Consider the following 20,859-nt stretch of genomic DNA (forward strand, 5'->3'; position numbering starts at 1 on the left):
TATTGAGATCAGTCTTCAAACTAGCGCTGATAAAGACACATCACTGCTGGCATCTTACAGACAGCACATCAGCATGTGAACATTTCTGAAGCCAGAGTCTGATGCAGGGACTGAATATAACATCATAAAGTGGTTCCGTAGTAGAACAGATTACATCATAAAGTGGTTCCGTAGTAGAACAGATTACATCATAAAGTGGTTCCGTAGTAGAACAGAAAGTCGTCCCCGGCGTAATGAAGAATTGGTTCCCATTTTAATTTGATTTGGTAATAACAGCCTGACTTTTCATGGCAAGTTAGCGACTTTTAGCATGTAAGCTATGTCTTTTTGAGCTGCATTTATACGTTGTTAGCTCACTATTGGAGCGACTTTTAGTTTGAAGGCTGAGAAGTAGAGCAAACACACATTGTTATTTTCATAGGATGTGTTGACGATAAGCAGCGTTCTCCTTTTAGCTCGTAAACAGCGCGGTGGATGTTATGTGTTTAGCTCGTAAACAGCGCGGTGGATGTTATGTGTTGACAAAATGAGCCGGCAGCCTGCAGCTCGGTAGATATTCTTTATTGAATGAAGCAAAATAATACAATGCAGAGAAATTCAATCCCCTATTATGAAAATAAATAAATCATTTTGCTTTTTCTCACAGAAGCCCAAACAAAAACCCAGCTGATTTCTTCTTCTGTTGTTGTTTATGTTAAAGCGGCTGATTTCTGACAGAGCTCAGACAGCCAGACAAAAAGTCTACGCTCAAATCCATTTTGGCACGACAGGAAAAAAAAAAAAACACTTGCAGAGAGAGGCCAAGGGGATAAATGAACAATCAGCAGTGCATTCGGTAAAGGACAGACCAATCAGACGCATCCTGTTAAAATCTCCACTGGGCGAAAAGTGTTGCCATGGTGACTAATTACACACACACATCTCCTTAACGAGCGAACACACTTCCACCTGCAGAGTTTGACGTATTCAAATGGGTCAATGGTGGGATGCTAACCATGCTATGCTAACAAACCTCTTTCAGAAGGAAAATAAAAAGGGGAAAAGTTGGAAAATGTTTCAAATAACCGTTGTAAAAGCATGTGTGGTCTGTTGTGTGTGTGTGTGGGGACGGAGGAAGCTGTGTGTGTGTGTGTGTGTGGCCAGCAGCTCACGGTTCAGCCCACAACTTTTCTAGCAACATTGCTAAAGGAGTTGCCTCAACGTGAATGTGGACTTTTTAAGAGTGTTGCCACAAATTGCCATATTGCCCGACACATTGCCAGGTGTCTTCAGTCTCCTGGGCGGTGAGACACTCGGCAATTTAGACAGGCAATGCTCCTGGCAACTAAATGTGAGTTGCAGAATCCAAAATCTCTCGGGAATTGGAAGAATAGAGCAACAACATTGAGGAAACTCCCTGCCCCAAAAAAGTTGCGTTGCCTCAGCGCCTGCAGTGGTTCAGAGGAGAGAGATCACCGGCAACGTCCACCAGTAAGACTGTACTGCTGAGCGAGTACACAGAGTACTGATGCTACACTTTGTACTTACTGTAGTTTTCCTACATACTACTCAGTAACCATTCAGAAGACTTACATACCATGATGTAGGTAGTATGCAGTGTAGTATTCAGTATTTATATACTATTTATGTGCAGTACACAGTAATTGTGTACAAGATAGCATGCAGGACTTGTGTACTATTGACTAAATACTATGCTGTATTGTGCATATGATTTAGTAAGAAGTACAAAGTATTTGCAGACCATTTAGCAATTAGTATGCAGTATTTGTATTCTACTGATCGAGTAGAAGTCGTATGCAATGTTGAACATCATTTACTGAGTAGTTTGCAGTATTTAAATAGTAGAGCTGCAACGACTAGTCGATAGACAGAAAATCAATCAACTATTCTTATAATCCATTAATCGTAAGGACGTTAAATGTGAATATTTCTTGAGTCTTTTATGACAGTAAACTGATTATCTCTGGGTTGTGGAGTGTTGGTCAGGACAAAAGAAGACATTTGGACTTTGGCGGAAAAAGTGATCCACATTTTTCACCATTTTTTGACATTTTATAGACCAAACGATTAATCGATTAGTCTGGAAAATAATCGACGGATTAAACAATAACGAAACATAATCGGTAGTTGCAGCCCTACTATTTAGAAAGTAGTGCACAGTTTCGCAGACAATTGACTAAATAGTATGCAGTATTTGTGTACTATGTATTATGTAGTATGCAGTATTTGGAGACCATACAATGCAGTATCTGTGTAGTATCTAGTGAATAGTACACAGTATTTGCAGACTTTGCAGTAAAGTTGTGACGTTTTCACTGAATCCAGGAAGGTCAGAGGTCAGGGGGTGTTGTTGTCATTGGTGTTTGTTGTTGTTTGTTGTTGTTTACTGCTGGTCTTTGAAGGCGTCCAGGCCGAAGGCGTTGTCCATCATGCGACGATGCTCCGTCAGGTGAGTTTTCTTATTCCCTGTAGCCGGAGCTGCTGCAGGCTCACGACCCGCATACCTGAGACAGATAGACAGGTGAGAGAGAGTGAGAGACAGGTAGGGAGAGAGAGAGACAGGGAGGCAGGCAAGAAGAGAGAGAGTGAGGGACAGGCAGGGAGAGAGAGGGACAGACAGGCAGGGAGGGAGGGGGAGAGAGTGAGGGACAGACAGGAAGAGAGAGACAGAGGGACAGACAGGCAGGGAGATAGAGTGTGAGGGACAGGCAGGGAGAGAGAGACAGATAAGAGAGTGAGGGACAAGCAGGGAGAGAGAGAGGGGCAGACAGGCAGGGAGAGAGTGAGGGACAGACAGGCAGGGAGAGAGAGTGAGGGATAGGCAGGCAGAGAGAGGGACAGACAGGGAGAGAGACAGATGAGAGAGAGAGGGACAGACAGGCAGGGAGAGAGAGAGACAGATGAGAGAGAGACAGACAGGCAGGGAGAGAGAGACAGATGAGAGAGAGGGACAGACAGGCAGGGAGAGAGAGAGACAGATGAGAGAGAGACAGACAGACAGGGAGAGAGAGAGACAGATGAGAGAGAGACAGACAGACAGGGAGAGAGAGAGACAGATGAGAGAGAGACAGATGAGAGAGAGACAGACAGACAGGGAGAGAGAGAGACAGATGAGAGAGAGACAGACAGGGAGAGACAGGTAGAGAGAGAGACAGGGAGAGACAGGTAGTCAGAGTGTGTTCAGACCCATATCATCTCTGCTAGATGCGGTGTGTTTTTGTAAATGATGCTTCCAGTTAGAGGCAAAGAGGATAGGGGTGGGCGATAATTATGGCCCTGAAGTAATATCACCATATTTCAGGCTATTTCTGTGATCATGATATTCTTGAAAAGATATAACAAAACGCTGACAAATATTTTATCATTCATTTCAAGAACATACAATTGCAACAAATTAAGTGTTCTAATTTTGTGTGTCAGCATAAACGTAACAGTTTGCCTTCAAATATGACCATGGTTTGTTGTACATGCTCTTTTGTAACAGAACCACTTCCACACTACTGAAGCCACTCCCCTTTTTGGAATTAACTACTCCCCCGTGGAGCCGCTTTCAGCCATGCTCGTTGTTGCTATGCGTACGCCACTGCATTACGCAGCTTAACGCAGTGACATCATTGCATCAACAAGTCAGAAATTTGCCATTATCACAAGATGAATTTTAGACTATATGAATTGTAACAAATTGTAACGACTTGATAATGATACGATATATATTGCACACCCCTAATCGATGATAAACAGACTATGCTTTGGGGCGTGATTGACAGCTCGCCTGTCCAATGATCGCGCAGCTTGCCGATCACGGACTGGCAAAAAAAGAAGCAAGAAACAAAACAAAAACAAGATGGCAATGGTTAAAATGCCAAAGCCAATGCAATGGCCGACGTCACAGTGGCTACGTCCATATTTTCATACAGTCTATGCTGAGATCACGCTAATTCAACTGATAACTGGGTGCGTTTGGCACGGTGGGACTGGACACGACACAGAGGGAGTGGTCTGAAGCACAGAGGATCTCTCCTCTCTCCTCACCAGACGGGCTTGGCTCTCTGGATGGTGGTCCTGATGCGGGGCTTTACGTAGTCGTAGTAACCCTGGTTCTTATGCTCTTCCTGACACCACACTAGGTCCGCATTCGCATACTTCTCTGACTCCGCCTTCACCTGGTCGAACGGGAAGGGAGACAACTGGAAGGGGAGAGAGAGAGAGAGAGAGGGAGTGAGAGAGAAGGTTAATACATTATATCACTATATTTCAGGGTTTTCCATAAGTGGCGGCTGTTGGCCGGATATTGAAACATTTCCAGCCGGCTACTTTCTTATTGTCACAATAATCATAATAGCAATACCGTGCTATGGACAAGCCAACCAACGGCGGTGGATGGCAAGCAACCGCCACAACCGCTAGGTTCAACTTTTTTCATTTTTTTCCCACCACACTCCAAATGCAGGTCATGCAGTAATTCAGTCAGTCAGGTAACGCTTCGTGAGGCGATAGTGTCTTGGTGAGAGTGAGATGGCCTCTACTTTCCCGGCTGGGTGGTGTTTGGATCTTCAGGCCAATCACGACGCTTCACCGCGGGAAACTCCACTCAACCGGGACACCGAGCGACTTCAAACAAACGCACATTCAAAATGACAAGCAGCACAGTTACTCTGAGTCGTGGAGCTGACAGGTTGCGTTGTGAAAATGTTGTGAAAGAAGAAAGTATACATTCTTTCCTATTTTCAACCCAATGTGACACAATGTGTTCAAGTGAATTCAACTTGTCTGTTTCTATGAAGTAGCTCCGTTATGAGCCAAGCTAGGCTGCTGTTTCTGCCTCTCCACCATGTCGACTTTTTCTGACCATAGAGACACTGCGGAGCGCGTCATCATTCAGAAACCACGCCCAAAACGGGGGGGAAACAAACCCCCCCCAATCTTGGCGTTCTCCTATGTCGCCTGTTGCACACAAAGATCATATATACGGAAGATGAACACTCCAACTTACTTCCTTGAGAGCTAGATCCACATTTTTCTTCTCGCTAATTCTCAATGGCTTCCTTGTTTTGCTCGGGAGTACAAAAAAACTTTAATTGACGATTGATTTTTTACATTTGTCTGCGCAGCCCCACCACACAACAGCTTTTAGCTATGTTTCATTCAAGGAATATGACGCTGGTGTGTGGAAATGAATGGAGAGCTTTCCCCCGTGATGGGCGTGGCCTATTTCATGCAGTGTCTCTATAGGGACCGATGTTAATGTGTTGAATTACCAATTTTGGTACGGCTGATGGTGGTTTTCTCTACGTGTTTGTCTAATCCAGAAATCTGATGATCACAGCTCTTCCCCACATACAGCACAGCCCCCCTCCCTCCACTGCGAGCGGAGAATGCAGGTTATATATCATACATGGGCAAAATGCGGCCCCAGGGCCGGACATGGCCCCTGGACCATCTCAATCCAGCCAAGGTCCTCAAAGAAAAACAAAACGACCCTCAAAAACTCAATAAAAGGCAGAATTGGAAAAAAAATCCCCCCAGAATATCCCCGTCATTTGCAGGCTCCAGATTTGACAAATATCCCAGAATGCTCTGGGAAAATCCATTCATCCAATCAATCGTTACCGGGAAGCAAGAGCTTCAAGGCTTCATTTTGCTTCATCAAAAACCAATGGGTGACGTCACGCTCATTTCATCCATATGAACTATCAATGGGTTTGACCATCACAAGCTCTCAAATGAAAGTATTTTATTTGGATTTTGTAATGACAATTTAAATTGATGATAGATGATAATTTAAATTGTTTACACATTAGTAAGCCAATGGCATTGCTAGAAATATTCCTGGATTCCAAATAAACATAATTCTGCACAACTAAGCATATTGTCCCATCCCCAATTAATTTGCCTCTGTATCACATCATATTAGTTATTTATATAATCTTAGGAATCATAAGCAAACATAACAATAGAGAAAAATTACATCAGGATCCAGACCACTCCCATGAACATTATTTCAAACATAGGCTACTATTGTGAATAATTACATAATTACATTTTAGGATACAATAGCATAAGAAAATGTGCGTCTAAAATGTACACTGGTTACCTCTTTCAGAGACTTAATACAATTCCGGACTTCTTACTAAGCAGCACAACATTATTATTCTTTATTTGACCTTCCCATGATATTATATATTTTATTATAAAGAAAGGGAAATAAACCTACTTCTTATCAATAACCATTTGTAGAGAGTTTTAAAGCTGCAATGTACTGTCAAACAAAAGGAACATTGCAGTAGGCAATATCATTTCATTATGATTTTGGTTGTAGGCCTGACAAAAAACAACCAATCAGGGTTAGCTAGAACAAAAACCAACCAATCAGGGTTAGCTAGAACAAAAACCAACCAATCAGGGTTAGCTAGAACAAAAACCAACCAATCAGGGTTAGCTAGAACATAACTAGATAATCACAGCCAACAAACAAGGGTCATTTGGGTTCTACTCTCTGCTATGTATGGTTAACATTAGGGATGCACCGATATGAAAATTTTGGCCGATGCCGATAACCGATATTAACATTGCTGTTATGGCCGATAACCGATATTTACCGATGTCGATATGATTTGTATAAAACCACATTTTTATGATCATCACATTTTGTACATACTGAAAAACACATGTTAACACTGAATTTGAAAAAGTTATGGATTTCTTTATTTGCAAAGCCTTTGGAAAAGCCCATAAATCATTTAGATTTACTGCATTATTTCATATCAATGTGAAGAATTTGGCTGATAATGATAACCGATATTAACATTGCAACATCTGACCGATACCGATATGACCGATATGTTAAAAAATGACTAACATCGGCCGATACCGATATGATTGCCGATATATCGTGCATCCCTAGTTAACATTGATGTTTAAACATTCATGTGAAAACACAAATGATACAATCATGTGCAATCTCATGTTTTCAACAAAGAGTTACTGAGACAAACGACATCAGATCATTGATCCACACTTGAGCGGTCAATTCAACATCGGAGTCTGTATCTGAACTGAACGTCTCTGGTGGGGTGCATAGATCCAAAGCCCCATCGTTTGGTGTCGACACCAGGTATCTCCTCATCAGGATTCTTCAGCTCAAAGTCAAAGTAGATCAACACGAGGAAAACAAACTGCTTCAGCTCACTGGTGGCAAAGAAGCGCCCCGGGCACATGGAGACCCCAGCCCCCCAGGGCATGTTGAAATACTTCACCTTCTTCCCCGCTTTGTAAAAGTCCGTTTTCTTGGTCCCGTCTGGATTAAGGAAGCGGTCATATTTGAATGAAAGCGGGTCCGGGTGGACTTCCGGGTCAATCTGAACGGCGCTGTAAGGAAAGAGCGACATTCTGTCACCCTCGCGGATGCAGTACTCACGGCCATCGGCCATCTTGAAGGTCAGATCCTGGAGTACGGCCCTGGTGAGCACAGGTGCGGCAGTCAGCCGCAGACTCTCTTCCACCGCGCTGTCCAGGATTGGCGTTTTCAGCAGCATGTCGCGGGTCAGGTCGATGAGAGGGCCACCGCGCCGGACCTCCTGCCCCGTTCGCTTCACGACGTCCTTGACCTCCTCCTGGACGGCCCTCAGAGCTTCTGGGTGCTTCATGAGGTAGAGGAGCAGCCAGAAGGCAGCGGGCCCCGTGTTGCCCTGGGAGGCCCAAAGAAGCAAGAACAAATAGCGGCTTTGCATCGACTCCTGCATGCCGTGCTCCTCTCTCACCTGCTGCATGTCCCACACCCAGCCACTGATGTTGTCCTTGGTCTTCACCTTTGGAACGGACAGAGCGCTCCAGAAGCTCCTCTTTAGCCTCTCCGCCTCCATCTTCTCTCGAGGTGGCAGAACCCCATAGGCCAGTCCGGGGAAGAGTTGGTCAAATTTACGAAACTCATCAAACAGCGCCTCCGATTCCACTCTGTCCGTCTGTCTGGCTTTCTCCACACCCCCTGATGTCTTGGCTGTCTCGTTGCCAAAAAGAGCGAGGTAGCCAGCCCTAAACACAATGTTGTAGCTGTACATAAACAGTCCGCCCTCTATCCAGGTTTTTGGGTCTTCCGCTGAGCCTATGTTGTGCAGCATTAGGTTCTGCAAATGACTCGTCATGGCTTCCGTCATTACTACCAGTCCATCCCCCATCAGGTGCTTGTTACTGGACAGCTTGAGGAACTTGTGATCATCCTCCATTGCTTCGTAACTAAAGAGTCTGCCTATCAGCTGCCTGGCAAACTTGTTGAAGTCCAGCTTTGTACGAGCCTCCTTAACAAACGGCCCAAACGACAGAGGGTCCAGCACGAAGGTGAAGTAAAACCCTCCCAGCTGCACTGTGAAGATGTCCCCGTGTTTTTGCCTCATCCTCTCTAGGAACTTTGCCGTGTCCCTGCGAAACTCCAACACGTGGCCCAGCCAGGGGATGGGGCCCTTATCCAAAGGGGGCTCTCCTGGGCGCCGCTGTCGAAATGCCCCGAGAAGGTACAGCCCTGCAAGTATAGAGGCGAGCACAGCAAGCAGGATGGGCAGCAAGACTCCCATGACTCTTTCTCCTGTGGCAGCCACTGAAGAATGTGGAAGCAAAGCTCCGATTCCTTTGAACTAAAGACCATGTGCTCCGCCCCCTTGTGTGATGAATCATGATGACACACTTATCATGCATTTTATTACGCATCCATTTATCTCCCCGCCCAGTCGGAAAGCTTTATGGGGCATCGTCGAGCCCAGCAAAAAAATAAAAATAAAAATCTTATTTTGAACCTAAATACTTAAACATTATTATGTATTGTTGTTTAGTAAAATCTAGTCTCTCTCCTGAAAATGCTGTCTAATTTTTTTTTTTTTTTTTTGCGAGGGTACTCAAACGCAACGTCAAACATAAACCAGGCAGCACTTGGGGCGGACCGTAAGCTTGGGTCAGCAGCTATAGAACTCAACAACAGGCACGTGACAGTCACAAGTCTTGTGACTGATAGCACATAGATAGAGGTCACGTGGAGGCTGGGTTTACCCAGGCTAATCCTGATAGGCCATTTGTCTGACAATGGAAGGCAGGGGGGGGGGGGGGGGGGGGGGTTTGGTAGTGGACTTAAATACAACAATCACATAACTGAAATTGCTTCAGCTTCAACCATTTACACATTATTATTATTAACACAAGCAAACACTTTTGCGCATAGCCTATTCCTAGATTATCATCCAAGAATTTGCAAAACAAAAGTTTCTCATTCGTAATAAAACAGCTGTATTAAAAAACAAACAGTAGGCTAGTGCAAACAGTATTTTGATATAGGTCTAAATAGCCTACTTCACATTTGCATGTAGACCTACTTATTCCATTTTCTTTTAACAGTGCAAACAGCAACGTTACATAGGCTATTCTTTTGAACAGAACAAACCTGGTATGAAAGTTAAAATCATTAGTGCAAAAACATTTTAGATTTCAACTGAAATCGTCTGAACACAACAAAAACAAATGGCATGCTACATTTGTATAGGTACAATGTAAATACGGGGGATCAGCCGAGCAGCATTTTGGTAAACAAACCGCGTCACTGGGTGGCAACGGCAATGGAACCCTATGGAGCCCAAGTGGCGCGAGGCGTGAGTGTCTGACTCTAGCCAGTTAACTCTGTTTACATTTTTAAAACTGCGACAGTTCACACAACTTTAACACGACATGCATATATTATACATCAAACTCTTGAGCTAATTCTGCTCTCACTCAGAATGTCAAAATATAAGCAATGTCATGTATGTTTGAGATATTAACGTTAGTTTGGCACAACTCATACTATTAACTGCGGGGTTCCGCATTTCTGGTGTCAAGTGACGTCACGCTGAGTCGTCCGCCTATGTGCTGTCTTCAGAGTTTAGTTGAATCTAGCAACGCTGACAGCGCTTCATTGGTCGTGACTCACAACAAACAGAATGAGAGAGGCACAATCTAGGGTGAGGGGCAGAGCAGCAGCGGCTGCGGGGTTTAACTCGCTCAATACAAATAGCCCTTCACTCTTTGCACTGCGTGTTTCTCCAATACGGGACAAAGCGCGTCCCGTAACAGTTCAATACGGAACACGTCTTTTTGTTTACAAATACGGGACGATTCCGTATTTTAAGGGACGGTTGGCAACCCTAGTGTAAGTACCTGTCTTTGAATGAATGAATGAATGAATTTATTTGGTGATAAAATAAAACAACATCAGTACATATAGTAATGAAAGAACAGACAATATATCAATCACCGAGGATAAAAACACAAAAAAGCCCGAGGGCTTATTTCCATTGTGGTCCTCACATAAAACATAGTAAGACGAGGCATAAAAAACATAAAACAATTTAAAAGAAACATAAAACAACGGAGAGCGGTTACATTAAAGGAACTCAAGATAAAACAAATAGCAGCAGATCAAGCAAATAGCAGCGGGGCAATGTATCACTTATAAAAAGACTAAAAGAAATAAAAAGGCTATAAAATAAATGTAAAGTTTAGTTTAGTTTTGTGCTAGTAGAAGCAGCCCAACTGGAAACTCTGACTGTCCTGCTACTGAGCTCTCAAGGGTGGGGGTTGAAAACTGCCACAATATGGCATATATTTAAAGATGTAATAAAAATGTAATCAGGCTTCCTTGACAAATGTAACTATAATCTGATCATCTGATCATAATTATTTATTTTTCGTAATCTGATTACATAATCCCGATTACTACCCAACCCTGGGTGTGTGTATGTGTTAAAGCAGGGGTTTTCAAAAGCCACTTTCACACAGAGATCCCGCAAATTCTAATCAGTTCATCCTTGAGTCCAAGTGGACGTTTGAGGCAAATCTGCTGAAATTCCGTCAAGGCGTTTCTGAGATATCGCGTTAACAAGACCACCAAAATCGAATCACTTCATTTACATTTAAAATGGCTGCGCCCGTCAAAGCATGGATGGGTATTCCCATTACGCATTTGTTCACTGCACGCTGTGACGCGCTGTCTCCCTTCCTGTGTGTGTCTCTCTCACACACACACACACACACACACACGAGCATTAATTAGACAAACCCGACATGCTTACCTCATGCATCGAAACTGACAATAATAATAGTGGGTATTAACAATGATGTGTTTTGTGTTCGTTCATTTCTTTCCCTCTCTCTCACCCAGCTGCAGCTTGTACTGTTTTGCCAGGAGGGGTGTTGTTGGGTATAGTTGCTGAATTCCAAAAAGCAAAAATAAATAAATAAAATCTAATAAATATATATTTGATCCATTCACATTTGTATGACACTCCTCTGGACTTAAAAGCATCACCCTACCCTATTTTCCTCCAGTGAGCCCTTCCATAAATAACGAACTAAAGCCCCTTTTAGACTGGCCAAAAATCCCACTAATATCCGCAAACTAGTAGCATTTTCTTCAGTGTAAAAGTTTCCAAGCCAGGCCGTTTAGCTGATAGAGCGACCCTGCAAGTGAGGTGGGTTTTTACGCGGCTCGGCTCTGCTCCACCAGCTGGCGATATAAATCTTGGCGGTGATCCAACTTGTGATTTTCCGACCATGCTTCTCCTCCTGAGTTACCGCCCCGTTTCCAGCGTGAGTCGGAGAGATTCAGTGATTCCCACAGGCCGAAATTCGACTTTCTTAACAGTTAATTACTTTACATTGATGGAACTTGCCGACAGAACAAAGCATCTCTCGTGCACCCCACAGCCCAGGCGCAGACTGTGTCACGTCAGCCAGAATGTAAGTAGGTCATCCGCTTTAGCTCCTTCAAAAACTAGAACGACCGCACCGTGGATTTATACCTCCGCCATTAGTTCATTCTTGAGTCCAAATCGCCATTTGAGGCAAATTGGAAGATATTCCGTCAAGGCACTCCTGAGATGTTGCGTTACAGAGCTTGGAAATTGGGTGTGAGGTCACAGTGACCTTGAACTTTGACCTTTAACCATCAAAATCTAATCCGTTCATCCTTGAGTCCAAGTCGATGTTTGAGGCAAATTTGATGAAACTCCGTCAAGGCATTCCTGAGATATCGCATTAACAAGCTTGAAAATGGCGTTCGAGAGGTCACAGTGACCTTGACATTTGACCACCAAAATCTAATCAGATCATCCTTGAGTCTAACTGGATGTTTAAGGCAAATTTGATGAAATTCCGTCAAGGAGTTCCTCAGATATCGCGTTAACGGACATACGTACGTACGGACGGACAACCCGGATCCATAATGCTTCCGGCCTGGCTATCGCCGGCGGAGGCATAATAAAACCCCTTGTGACGTTAAAACATTTTGAGCCATGCTTTACAGCCGCAGTTTATGTAATCTTAACTCATTCACCGCCAGTTTAGGACTGCCAATATTTAGCACAGGCCAAAGATTTTCATAATTGTTGGTCATCTTTCAAGACCCACAGTAAATTATCTATTAGCACCAGAGTGATTTGCAATACCTCAAAATGAAGATGTACGTCTCTGGGTTCACCAGGAAAAAAAAAGTGAGCTTTTAGCATGTTCTGTACTCTACTTATAGCCATTTATATACACCCTGTTTTCACCCAAAAGGTCTCTCTGAGAAAAGAAATTGCAGAAAATGGCATTTATGTACAGCACACAATATCAGGCAGAACTCGCTCTCAATTCTTTTATTTTGAACTGTATTGACATCAGACATGTAAATATTATTCATTATGACACAAATGACAAAAAAAAATATATATATATGAAGTGCTTTTTTTACATTCAACAATACAGTTTGCTCAGTGTGAGTGAGTGTACAGACAGACACACGCACGCACGCGCGCGCACGCACGCACACACACACACACACACACACACACACACACACACACACACACACACACACACACACACACACAGAGTTCTGTCCACAGCTGCTGCTAGATCGCACCTCCTTCCCCCTCCTTCCCCATCAGCGTTTTGCCTCCTCTGCTGCTCGTTTTCCTCCTCTCGCTGGGACGAATGCTGCGACACGACACAGGAACGGGTCCGCGGCTTGGCTTTGGGACCAGGCGCTGCTGGAACCGGATCGATCATGTTCGTCACGGGTTTGACTAGGCAGTCCAGTCTTCCTCGCCAGGAAAGTGGCTGTGCTGCTCTGCTGCTTGACTCTGTGTGAAAGCCATTTCTGTGGCGAGGCTGCAGCTGTTCTCCTCCTCCACACAGTTGTGACTTTGTCTCGTCTCTTTCGGGCTGGCACATAGGAACGGGGTCCAGGGACCAGGATCGATCATGTTGGTCACGGGTTTGACTACCGCGGTTTCGATGTCCGCTGCTCTGCAGCAAGTCGATCAGCTCTGCAGCGCGGCGAGGGGGCATTTCAATGGCGTTTCTCCTCTGCAACAAGGAAGCGCGTTTCTCCTCCTTTCCACCTTCTTCCTAATTTCAAACAACAGCTGCGGTATGTGTTTGATAACGTGCTGTCGGCTTGACTATGAGGTTAGGGACCTGAAACTATGTCACAGGCTGGGTAAGTGTTTCAACTATGCGCTGCACTCATAAAAACAAAAACACGTCAAACACGTCATTGGCGGGGAGGGCTATTTCTGATAACACGTCAAAGACGTCTTTGGCGGTGAATGAGTTAACATCACAACGAGTATTTTGATACAATGTTTGCTGCTTCTTTTGTTTAAACATCTTTTTTTCACTCCAACGTGCATCAGTCAGGCTATTTACTTGTTTAAATGACCATTTTTACCCGGAAGTTTCCATTTTGTTTTGGCTGGCCTGACACTACTGCGCCCGGGCAGCAGTGAGAGAAGAAGGGAGAAGGGAGGGGGAAGAGACAGCCCGCAGCGGTGGAGAAACGCGGGTTGAGAGTGCGATATAAAAGTTTATAAAAGTTTAAAAAGCGATGCATCTGCTGCTACCCCCTACAGCTTTCCTGGGTAACAAAAACACGTGTATTAGTGGGACTTTTAAAAAGGTATTAGTGAGTATGTGAGCACCTGCTCGACGCGGCCGATGGCCACCGTGTCCTCCATGCCTCGGCTCTTCCTCTCTTTGGTCAGCTCGTAGTAAACCTTCCCCGTACAGAAGATCAACCTCTTCACCTCCTCTGGACGCTCAGAGGCCACGCCCTCTTCTGGAATCAACCTCCGGAAATGAGTTCCTACAGGACGAGAGAGAGAGAGAGAGAGAGAGAGAGGAGGAGAGACAAAGACAATATAATAGGGCTGGAGTTAAAAAAATCGATATATCGATATTGAATCGATATTTATGTGAAAGAACAAGTATCGATACATAAATCCCAGTATCGATCTTTTAAAATGCATTTTACAATTTTTTTATTTTATTTTTTATAATAAACATAGGCTATAATATTATAGGCTGTGTGTGGTAGTTAAAACATAGTTTCAAGTTGACATTTATTTATGTTTGTAGTTGAAACAAAAACATAATTACTGTAGGCCAGAGGTTCTCAAATGTTTTTCAGCCAAGGACCCCTTACAAGATAGAAAATATACCGGGGACCCCCTCATTCTGATTTGTGATTTTGGGCTAAGCTTAATTGTTTCCACGGTAACGTGCTTGACTTTTTAATTGATAGGTTTGTTAGATTAGAATATAATCCATGAACCATTTTAGATTTAAAGCATACAATATTTTCATTGAACTATGAAGCTTTTGCAACAACAAAAAAGTTATTTTTATTTTCCTGAAAACTTTTCGCGGACCGGCTTGCAAAGTGCCACGGACCCCTGGGGGTCCCCGGACCCCCATTTGAGAACCACTGCTGTAGGCTACATGTGCATTGTGCATGCCCCATGAGCCAGATGTACAGACCTCAAATCTGTTTGCACTATAATGTTTGTGAACTGGAAATGTTCATGAGCTTTTATTTTATTTACAAAGCATTTATACTTTATGAAACACTGTTTACAACATGCTGCTGTTCAATGATTCTGTTGTATAGTGGAAATCTAAATTTGTTTGGCTTCTCACAGAAGACTGTAAAGAAAGAGACAGAAGACTAAAGAAAGATAAGATGTTGAATGACTATGTTGGTCATGTTTAAATAAAAAAGAATTACATGATGTAACTGCTTGCTTTATGGTCAATTCTTAATGTAAATATTAATATTTTGTAATAATGCACCAGGTTAGAGGGTTCCTTGTACAATTTACAGCATTAGTTCTTTGAGAATATCTTCCATTATCAAAGCAAAACTGGTATTGTAACTAAAATATCGATATCGAATCGTATCGTATTGGAAATCGTATCGACTTGGGACCTTGTGTATCGGAATCGTATCGGGAAGTCAGTGGCGATACCCAGCCCTACAATATAACATTCAAAGCTAAACAGGAGTAAGTAACTTGATGTAAATTAAATAAAGGAACGTCCATCACATTCGAGCCAAACAAGTTCCCACAATGCTGATTAACCCTATCAGCAGCACGGAACAGAACTCTGTATTCCACACAGTCTGCTGTCTGTGGAGACATTCCTACAGAACTCTGTATTCCACACAGTCTGCTGTCTGTGGAGACATTCCTACAGAACTCTGTATTCCACACAGTCTGCTGTCTGTGGAGACATTCCTACAGAACTCTATTCCACACAGTCTGCTGTCTGTGGAGACATTCCTACAGAACTCTGTATTCCACACAGTCTGCTGTCTGTGGAGACATTCCTACAGAACTCTGTATTCCACACAGTCTGCTGTCTGTGGAGACATTCCTACAGAACTCTGTATTCCACACAGTCTGCTGTCTGTGGAGACATTCCCACAGAACTCTGTATTCCACACAGTCTGCTGTCTGTGGAGACATTCCCACAGAACTCTATTCCACACAGTCTGCTGTCTGTGGAGACATTCCCACAGAACTCTGTATTCCACACAGTCTGCTGTCTGTGGAGACATTCCCACAGAACTCTGTATTCCACACAGTCTGCTGTCTGTGGAGACATTCCTACAGAACTCTGTATTCCACACAGTCTGCTGTCTGTGGAGACATTCCCACAGAACTCTGTATTCCACACAGTCTGCTGTCTGTGGAGACATTCCTACAGAACTCTGTATTCCACACAGTCTGCTGTCTGTGGAGACATTCCTACAGAACTCTGTATTCCACACAGTCTGCTGTCTGTGGAGACATTCCTACAGAACTCTGTATTCCACACAGTCTGCTGTCTGTGGAGACATTCCTACAGAACTCTGTATTCCACACAGTCTGCTGTCTGTGGAGACATTCCTACAGAACTCTGTATTCCACACAGTCTGCTGTCTGTGGAGACATTCCTACAGAACTCTGTATTCCACACAGTCTGCTGTCTGTGGAGACATTCCCACAGAACTCTGTATTCCACACAGTCTGCTGTCTGTGGAGACATTCCTACAGAACTCTGTATTCCACACAGTCTGCTGTCTGTGGAGACATTCCTACAGAACTCTGTATTCCACACAGTCTGCTGTCTGTGGAGACATTCCTACAGAACTCTGTATTCCACACAGTCTGCTGTCTGTGGAGACATTCCCACAGAACTCTGTATTCCACACAGTCTGCTGTCTGTGGAGACATTCCTACAGAACTCTGTATTCCACACAGTCTGCTGTCTGTGGAGACATTCCCACAGAACTCTGTATTCCACACAGTCTGCTGTCTGTGGAGACATTCCCACAGAACTCTGTATTCCACACAGTCTGCTGTCTGTGGAGACATTCCTACAGAACTCTGTATTCCACACAGTCTGCTGTCTGTGGAGACATTCCCACAGAACTCTATTCCACACAGTCTGCTGTCTGTGGAGACATTCCTACAGAACTCTGTATTCCACACAGTCTGCTGTCTGTGGAGACATTCCTACAGAACTCTGTATTCCACACAGTCTGCTGTCTGTGGAGACATTCCTACAGAACTCTGTATTCCACACAGTCTGCTGTCTGTGGAGACATTCCTACAGAACTCTGTATTCCACACAGTCTGCTGTCTGTGGAGACATTCCTACAGAACTCTATTCCACACAGTCTGCTGTCTGTGGAGACATTCCCACAGAACTCTGTATTCCACACAGTCTGCTGTCTGTGGAGACATTCCCACAGAACTCTGTATTCCACACAGTCTGCTGTCTGTGGAGACATTCCTACAGAACTCTGTATTCCACACAGTCTGCTGTCTGTGGAGACATTCCCACAGAACTCTGTATTCCACACAGTCTGCTGTCTGTGGAGACATTCCTACAGAACTCTGTATTCCACACAGTCTGCTGTCTGTGGAGACATTCCTACAGAACTCTGTATTCCACACAGTCTGCTGTCTGTGGAGACATTCCTACAGAACTCTGTATTCCACACAGTCTGCTGTCTGTGGAGACATTCCTACAGAACTCTGTATTCCACACAGTCTGCTGTCTGTGGAGATATTCCTACAGAACTCTGTATTCCACACAGTCTGCTGTCTGTGGAGACATTCCCACAGAACTCTGTATTCCACACAGTCTGCTGTCTGTGGAGACATTCCTACAGAACTCTGTATTCCACACAGTCTGCTGTCTGTGGAGACATTCCCACAGAACTCTGTATTCCACACAGTCTGCTGTCTGTGGAGACATTCCCACAGAACTCTGTATTCCACACAGTCTGCTGTCTGTGGAGACATTCCTACAGAACTCTGTATTCCACACAGTCTGCTGTCTGTGGAGACATTCCTACAGAACTCTGTATTCCACACAGTCTGCTGTCTGTGGAGACATTCCTACAGAACTCTGTATTCCACACAGTCTGCTGTCTGTGGAGACATTCCCACAGAACTCTGTATTCCACACAGTCTGCTGTCTGTGGAGACATTCCTACAGAACTCTGTATTCCACACAGTCTGCTGTCTGTGGAGACATTCCCACAGAACTCTGTATTCCACACAGTCTGCTGTCTGTGGAGACATTCCCACAGAACTCTATTCCACACAGTCTGCTGTCTGTGGAGACATTCCCACAGAACTCTGTATTCCACAGTCGAGCAGAGTGTTCATTCTGCCATCTGTGGAGACATTCCCGCGCTGCCCTGACGCATGCTCACCAGAGACTTCCAGTTAGCCTTCAGGGGCCGGTTGCACCAAGTGGTCTTAACTATGCCTGGTCGTAACTCCTACGTCGGTCTTAGTTAAGACCAGTCTTTAGAGTGGATTTACGCCTGTTGCACCAACACGGCTTACGTCTGGTCTTAACTATGCTGGTCGTAGCAATGCGCGTTCATGTGAATTGTCGGGGAATGCCCTCTGATTGGCCCACAAATGTGCCTCGCGCCCTGCTATTTCACTGACCCCCGCGAAAATAACTTGCTTTGTTTTTTTACAGTGGCCACTACTGTATGTGCGTCACTACACTACACTCCTCCCACCCTCCCTCGCTCCGGGAGAAAAATGGCGGCGATTGAGCCAGACAGTCTGAATGAAATTGAATGTAACGTTCCCAATTCTATGTATTAAATTCTAAAAAAATTAACGGCAACATTTGGGAAGGCTAAGCCACACAACTAGTTAGTTATAATCTTAACATCGTGCTTCAAAGACGGAGAACTGGCTGTGTTACGACGATGACGGTAAGGAGTCAAAAAGGTCTCCGCGGAGATCTCTGTTACAGGCAGGCTCTACGCCTCCTCCTGACCAGGCGTAGGAGTTACGCCTGGGCATAGTGAAAAGAAGGCTTAAGCCGTCTTGGTGCAACCAGCGTAGCTGTTAGGTCGTAAAGTTACGACCAACTTAGCTTAAGACCAGTGTAAGACCAGTTGGTGCAACCGGCCCCTGGTAACTTGAATGCAAAAAGGGGAATCATTTATTTTCACTATACCTCCATCCAAGTAACAATGACAGAATGTATGACTGGTTTGCTCATGGGTTTCATACACTATTCTATCTAAAAGCAAAACTCTTATCGGGTGGGGGACTTTGGGACAACATCTTATAAAATGGGGTTCTGTGGTCTAATTTGTGTCAGTTTAGGGGTCCTTGAGATGACAAAGTTTGAGAACCACTGCTCTAGACTTGACCAATTTTATCGCACAGAATGGATCAAATTCTGATCATGAAATGAGTCATTTCGTGGGGGCTGTTTGTCGCTCAAAACAATGTATTCATTGTTTTACAGCGAAAACAGTAGTAACTCACCTTTTCAGGCTCCACCTGGGCCCTTCTTGAACTAACATCTTTTAATAAAAAATAAATAAATAATAATAATCCTTCCCAAATGCTACATGCTACTTATTCCTTCTCTAACTACTTCCTACATGGTGCTACTCTAGTCTATCAAAATATCTTAGCTGTCATTGATTGTGTTGCATAGTTGTTTTCTGTACTGTTGACAAAATGTGATATTGTAAGTTGCTTTGGACAAAAGCGTCTGCTAAATGACGTAATGTAATGTAATGTAATGCGACGACGGGCTAGGCTATGGCGTAGCCTATGTCTTAGGCATATTCATGAGCTTTTAAGTCGTAATGTGGAAACAACATGGACGCTAGGGGTGTCAAAATTAATCGTATAATCGATGCATCGCGATGCGGATGTGTGAATCGAATCGAATCGTTGACAGATGAATCGTTGAATCGTTTATGTTTAAATTTCTGTTGACATTCAGATTTTAAAGCACTTTCTAAGTAAAAAAGGGAGTTGATATTTATCCGACTGCTTGTATTAATTGATGAAAAAGTAGCAATGTGCAGTAATAATACAGAAAATTTAGGATTTGATACTTCTATCGAGATGCATCGTGGAATTGAATCGAATCATTGACAGATGAATCGTAATCGAATCGAATCGTGAGATTCACAGCCCTAATGGACGCTCCAAAGATGTGTTGTATTTTATTAGTCAGAGCGTTTAAACAACATGTTGAAGCTGTTTCCCGTTTGTGAGTGACAAGGAAACGGTCGCAAACTCATTATTCCAACACCACATGAATGCAATGAATGTCATTGCCAGAAGGGGGAGACAAAAGTTACTCACTACAAAAGTTACACACTAGAGCTTTAAAGGATAAAAGTACTCTACCACTGCTGCCATCGTTACTTCTACTATGATGATAACGCTGTATAACTATAATATTACCAGGCAGCATCTCATCAAAGTTGGATCTGGCCTCTGGGTGGCGCAGCAGAGACTTGGGAGTGAAGACAATCAGCTGGAGAGAAAGAGAGAGAGACAGAGAGAGGGAGAGAGAAGAACTTTCAGGTGTAACATTTTGTTTTTCAAAACTAGATATAAAAATGGATAAACTGATAAGTGTGTGTGTGTGTGTGTGTGTGTGTATGTGTGTGTGTGTGTGTGTATGTATGTGTGTGTGTGTGTGTGTGTGTGTGTGTGTGTGTATGTGTATGTGTGTGTGTGTGTGTGTGTGTGTGTCTGTGTCTGTGTCTTTCTCTCTCTCTTACAGGCTTCCTGAAGGGAGCGAGAATCTGTCGTCTGATGGCGTGGAAGTAGTTTCCAGGATTAGAACAGTTCACCACAATCCAGTTACAGTCATACAGCTGACGCACCGCAAAGTCCTCTGTCACAGGCTGGAGGGAGGGAGAGACAGAGAGGGAGGGAGAGACAGACAGAGGGAGGGACAGAGGGAGACAGAGACAGGGACAGACAGAGACAGAGGGAGAGACAGAGGGAGACAGGGAGAGACAGAGAGAGACAGAGGGAGACGGAGAGAGGGAGAAATAAGTAACAGTTCACTATGACCATCTCCACTAGTGATGGGTTAACAAGTAAGGGTTCATGGCTGACGAGATGTCCATTATCAGGATCAGGGTCACACTCACATCATGGTCACACTCAATCCAGGGTCACCACCACCACCATTCATTTATATCTTTATGTGTTTTGCATCAAAATCATTACCATC

The 20,859-nt window shown here is 44.0% G+C and overlaps 1 protein-coding gene and 1 pseudogene across 2 annotated transcripts in view; both read right to left on the reverse strand.

Moving 5' to 3' along the window:
• Window positions 1-545: 545 nt before the first annotated feature.
• ogdha (oxoglutarate dehydrogenase a) overlaps window positions 546-20,859 on the reverse strand; it is a 113,431-nt gene continuing 93,117 nt past the window's right edge. The window contains exons 19-23 of the mRNA XM_083644135.1: window positions 20,399-20,524; window positions 20,076-20,148; window positions 13,980-14,143; window positions 4,033-4,187; window positions 546-2,504 (exon numbers count right to left, since the gene is read on the reverse strand). Of these exons, the coding sequence (XP_083500261.1) occupies window positions 2,384-2,504; window positions 4,033-4,187; window positions 13,980-14,143; window positions 20,076-20,148; window positions 20,399-20,524 (639 nt within the window). The 3' untranslated portion in view covers window positions 546-2,383. The remainder of the gene's footprint in view (window positions 2,505-4,032; window positions 4,188-13,979; window positions 14,144-20,075; window positions 20,149-20,398; window positions 20,525-20,859) is intronic.
• On the reverse strand, window positions 7,032-8,567 carry LOC310783747 (5-beta-cholestane-3-alpha,7-alpha-diol 12-alpha-hydroxylase pseudogene; annotated as a pseudogene). Its single transcript has one exon. The product of its transcript is annotated as a 5-beta-cholestane-3-alpha,7-alpha-diol 12-alpha-hydroxylase pseudogene (transcript).

The sequence above is a fragment of the Poromitra crassiceps genome (genome assembly GCF_964638095.1).
Source record: "Poromitra crassiceps genome assembly, chromosome: 10".
Classification (NCBI taxonomy): Eukaryota; Metazoa; Chordata; class Actinopteri; order Beryciformes; family Melamphaidae; genus Poromitra; species Poromitra crassiceps.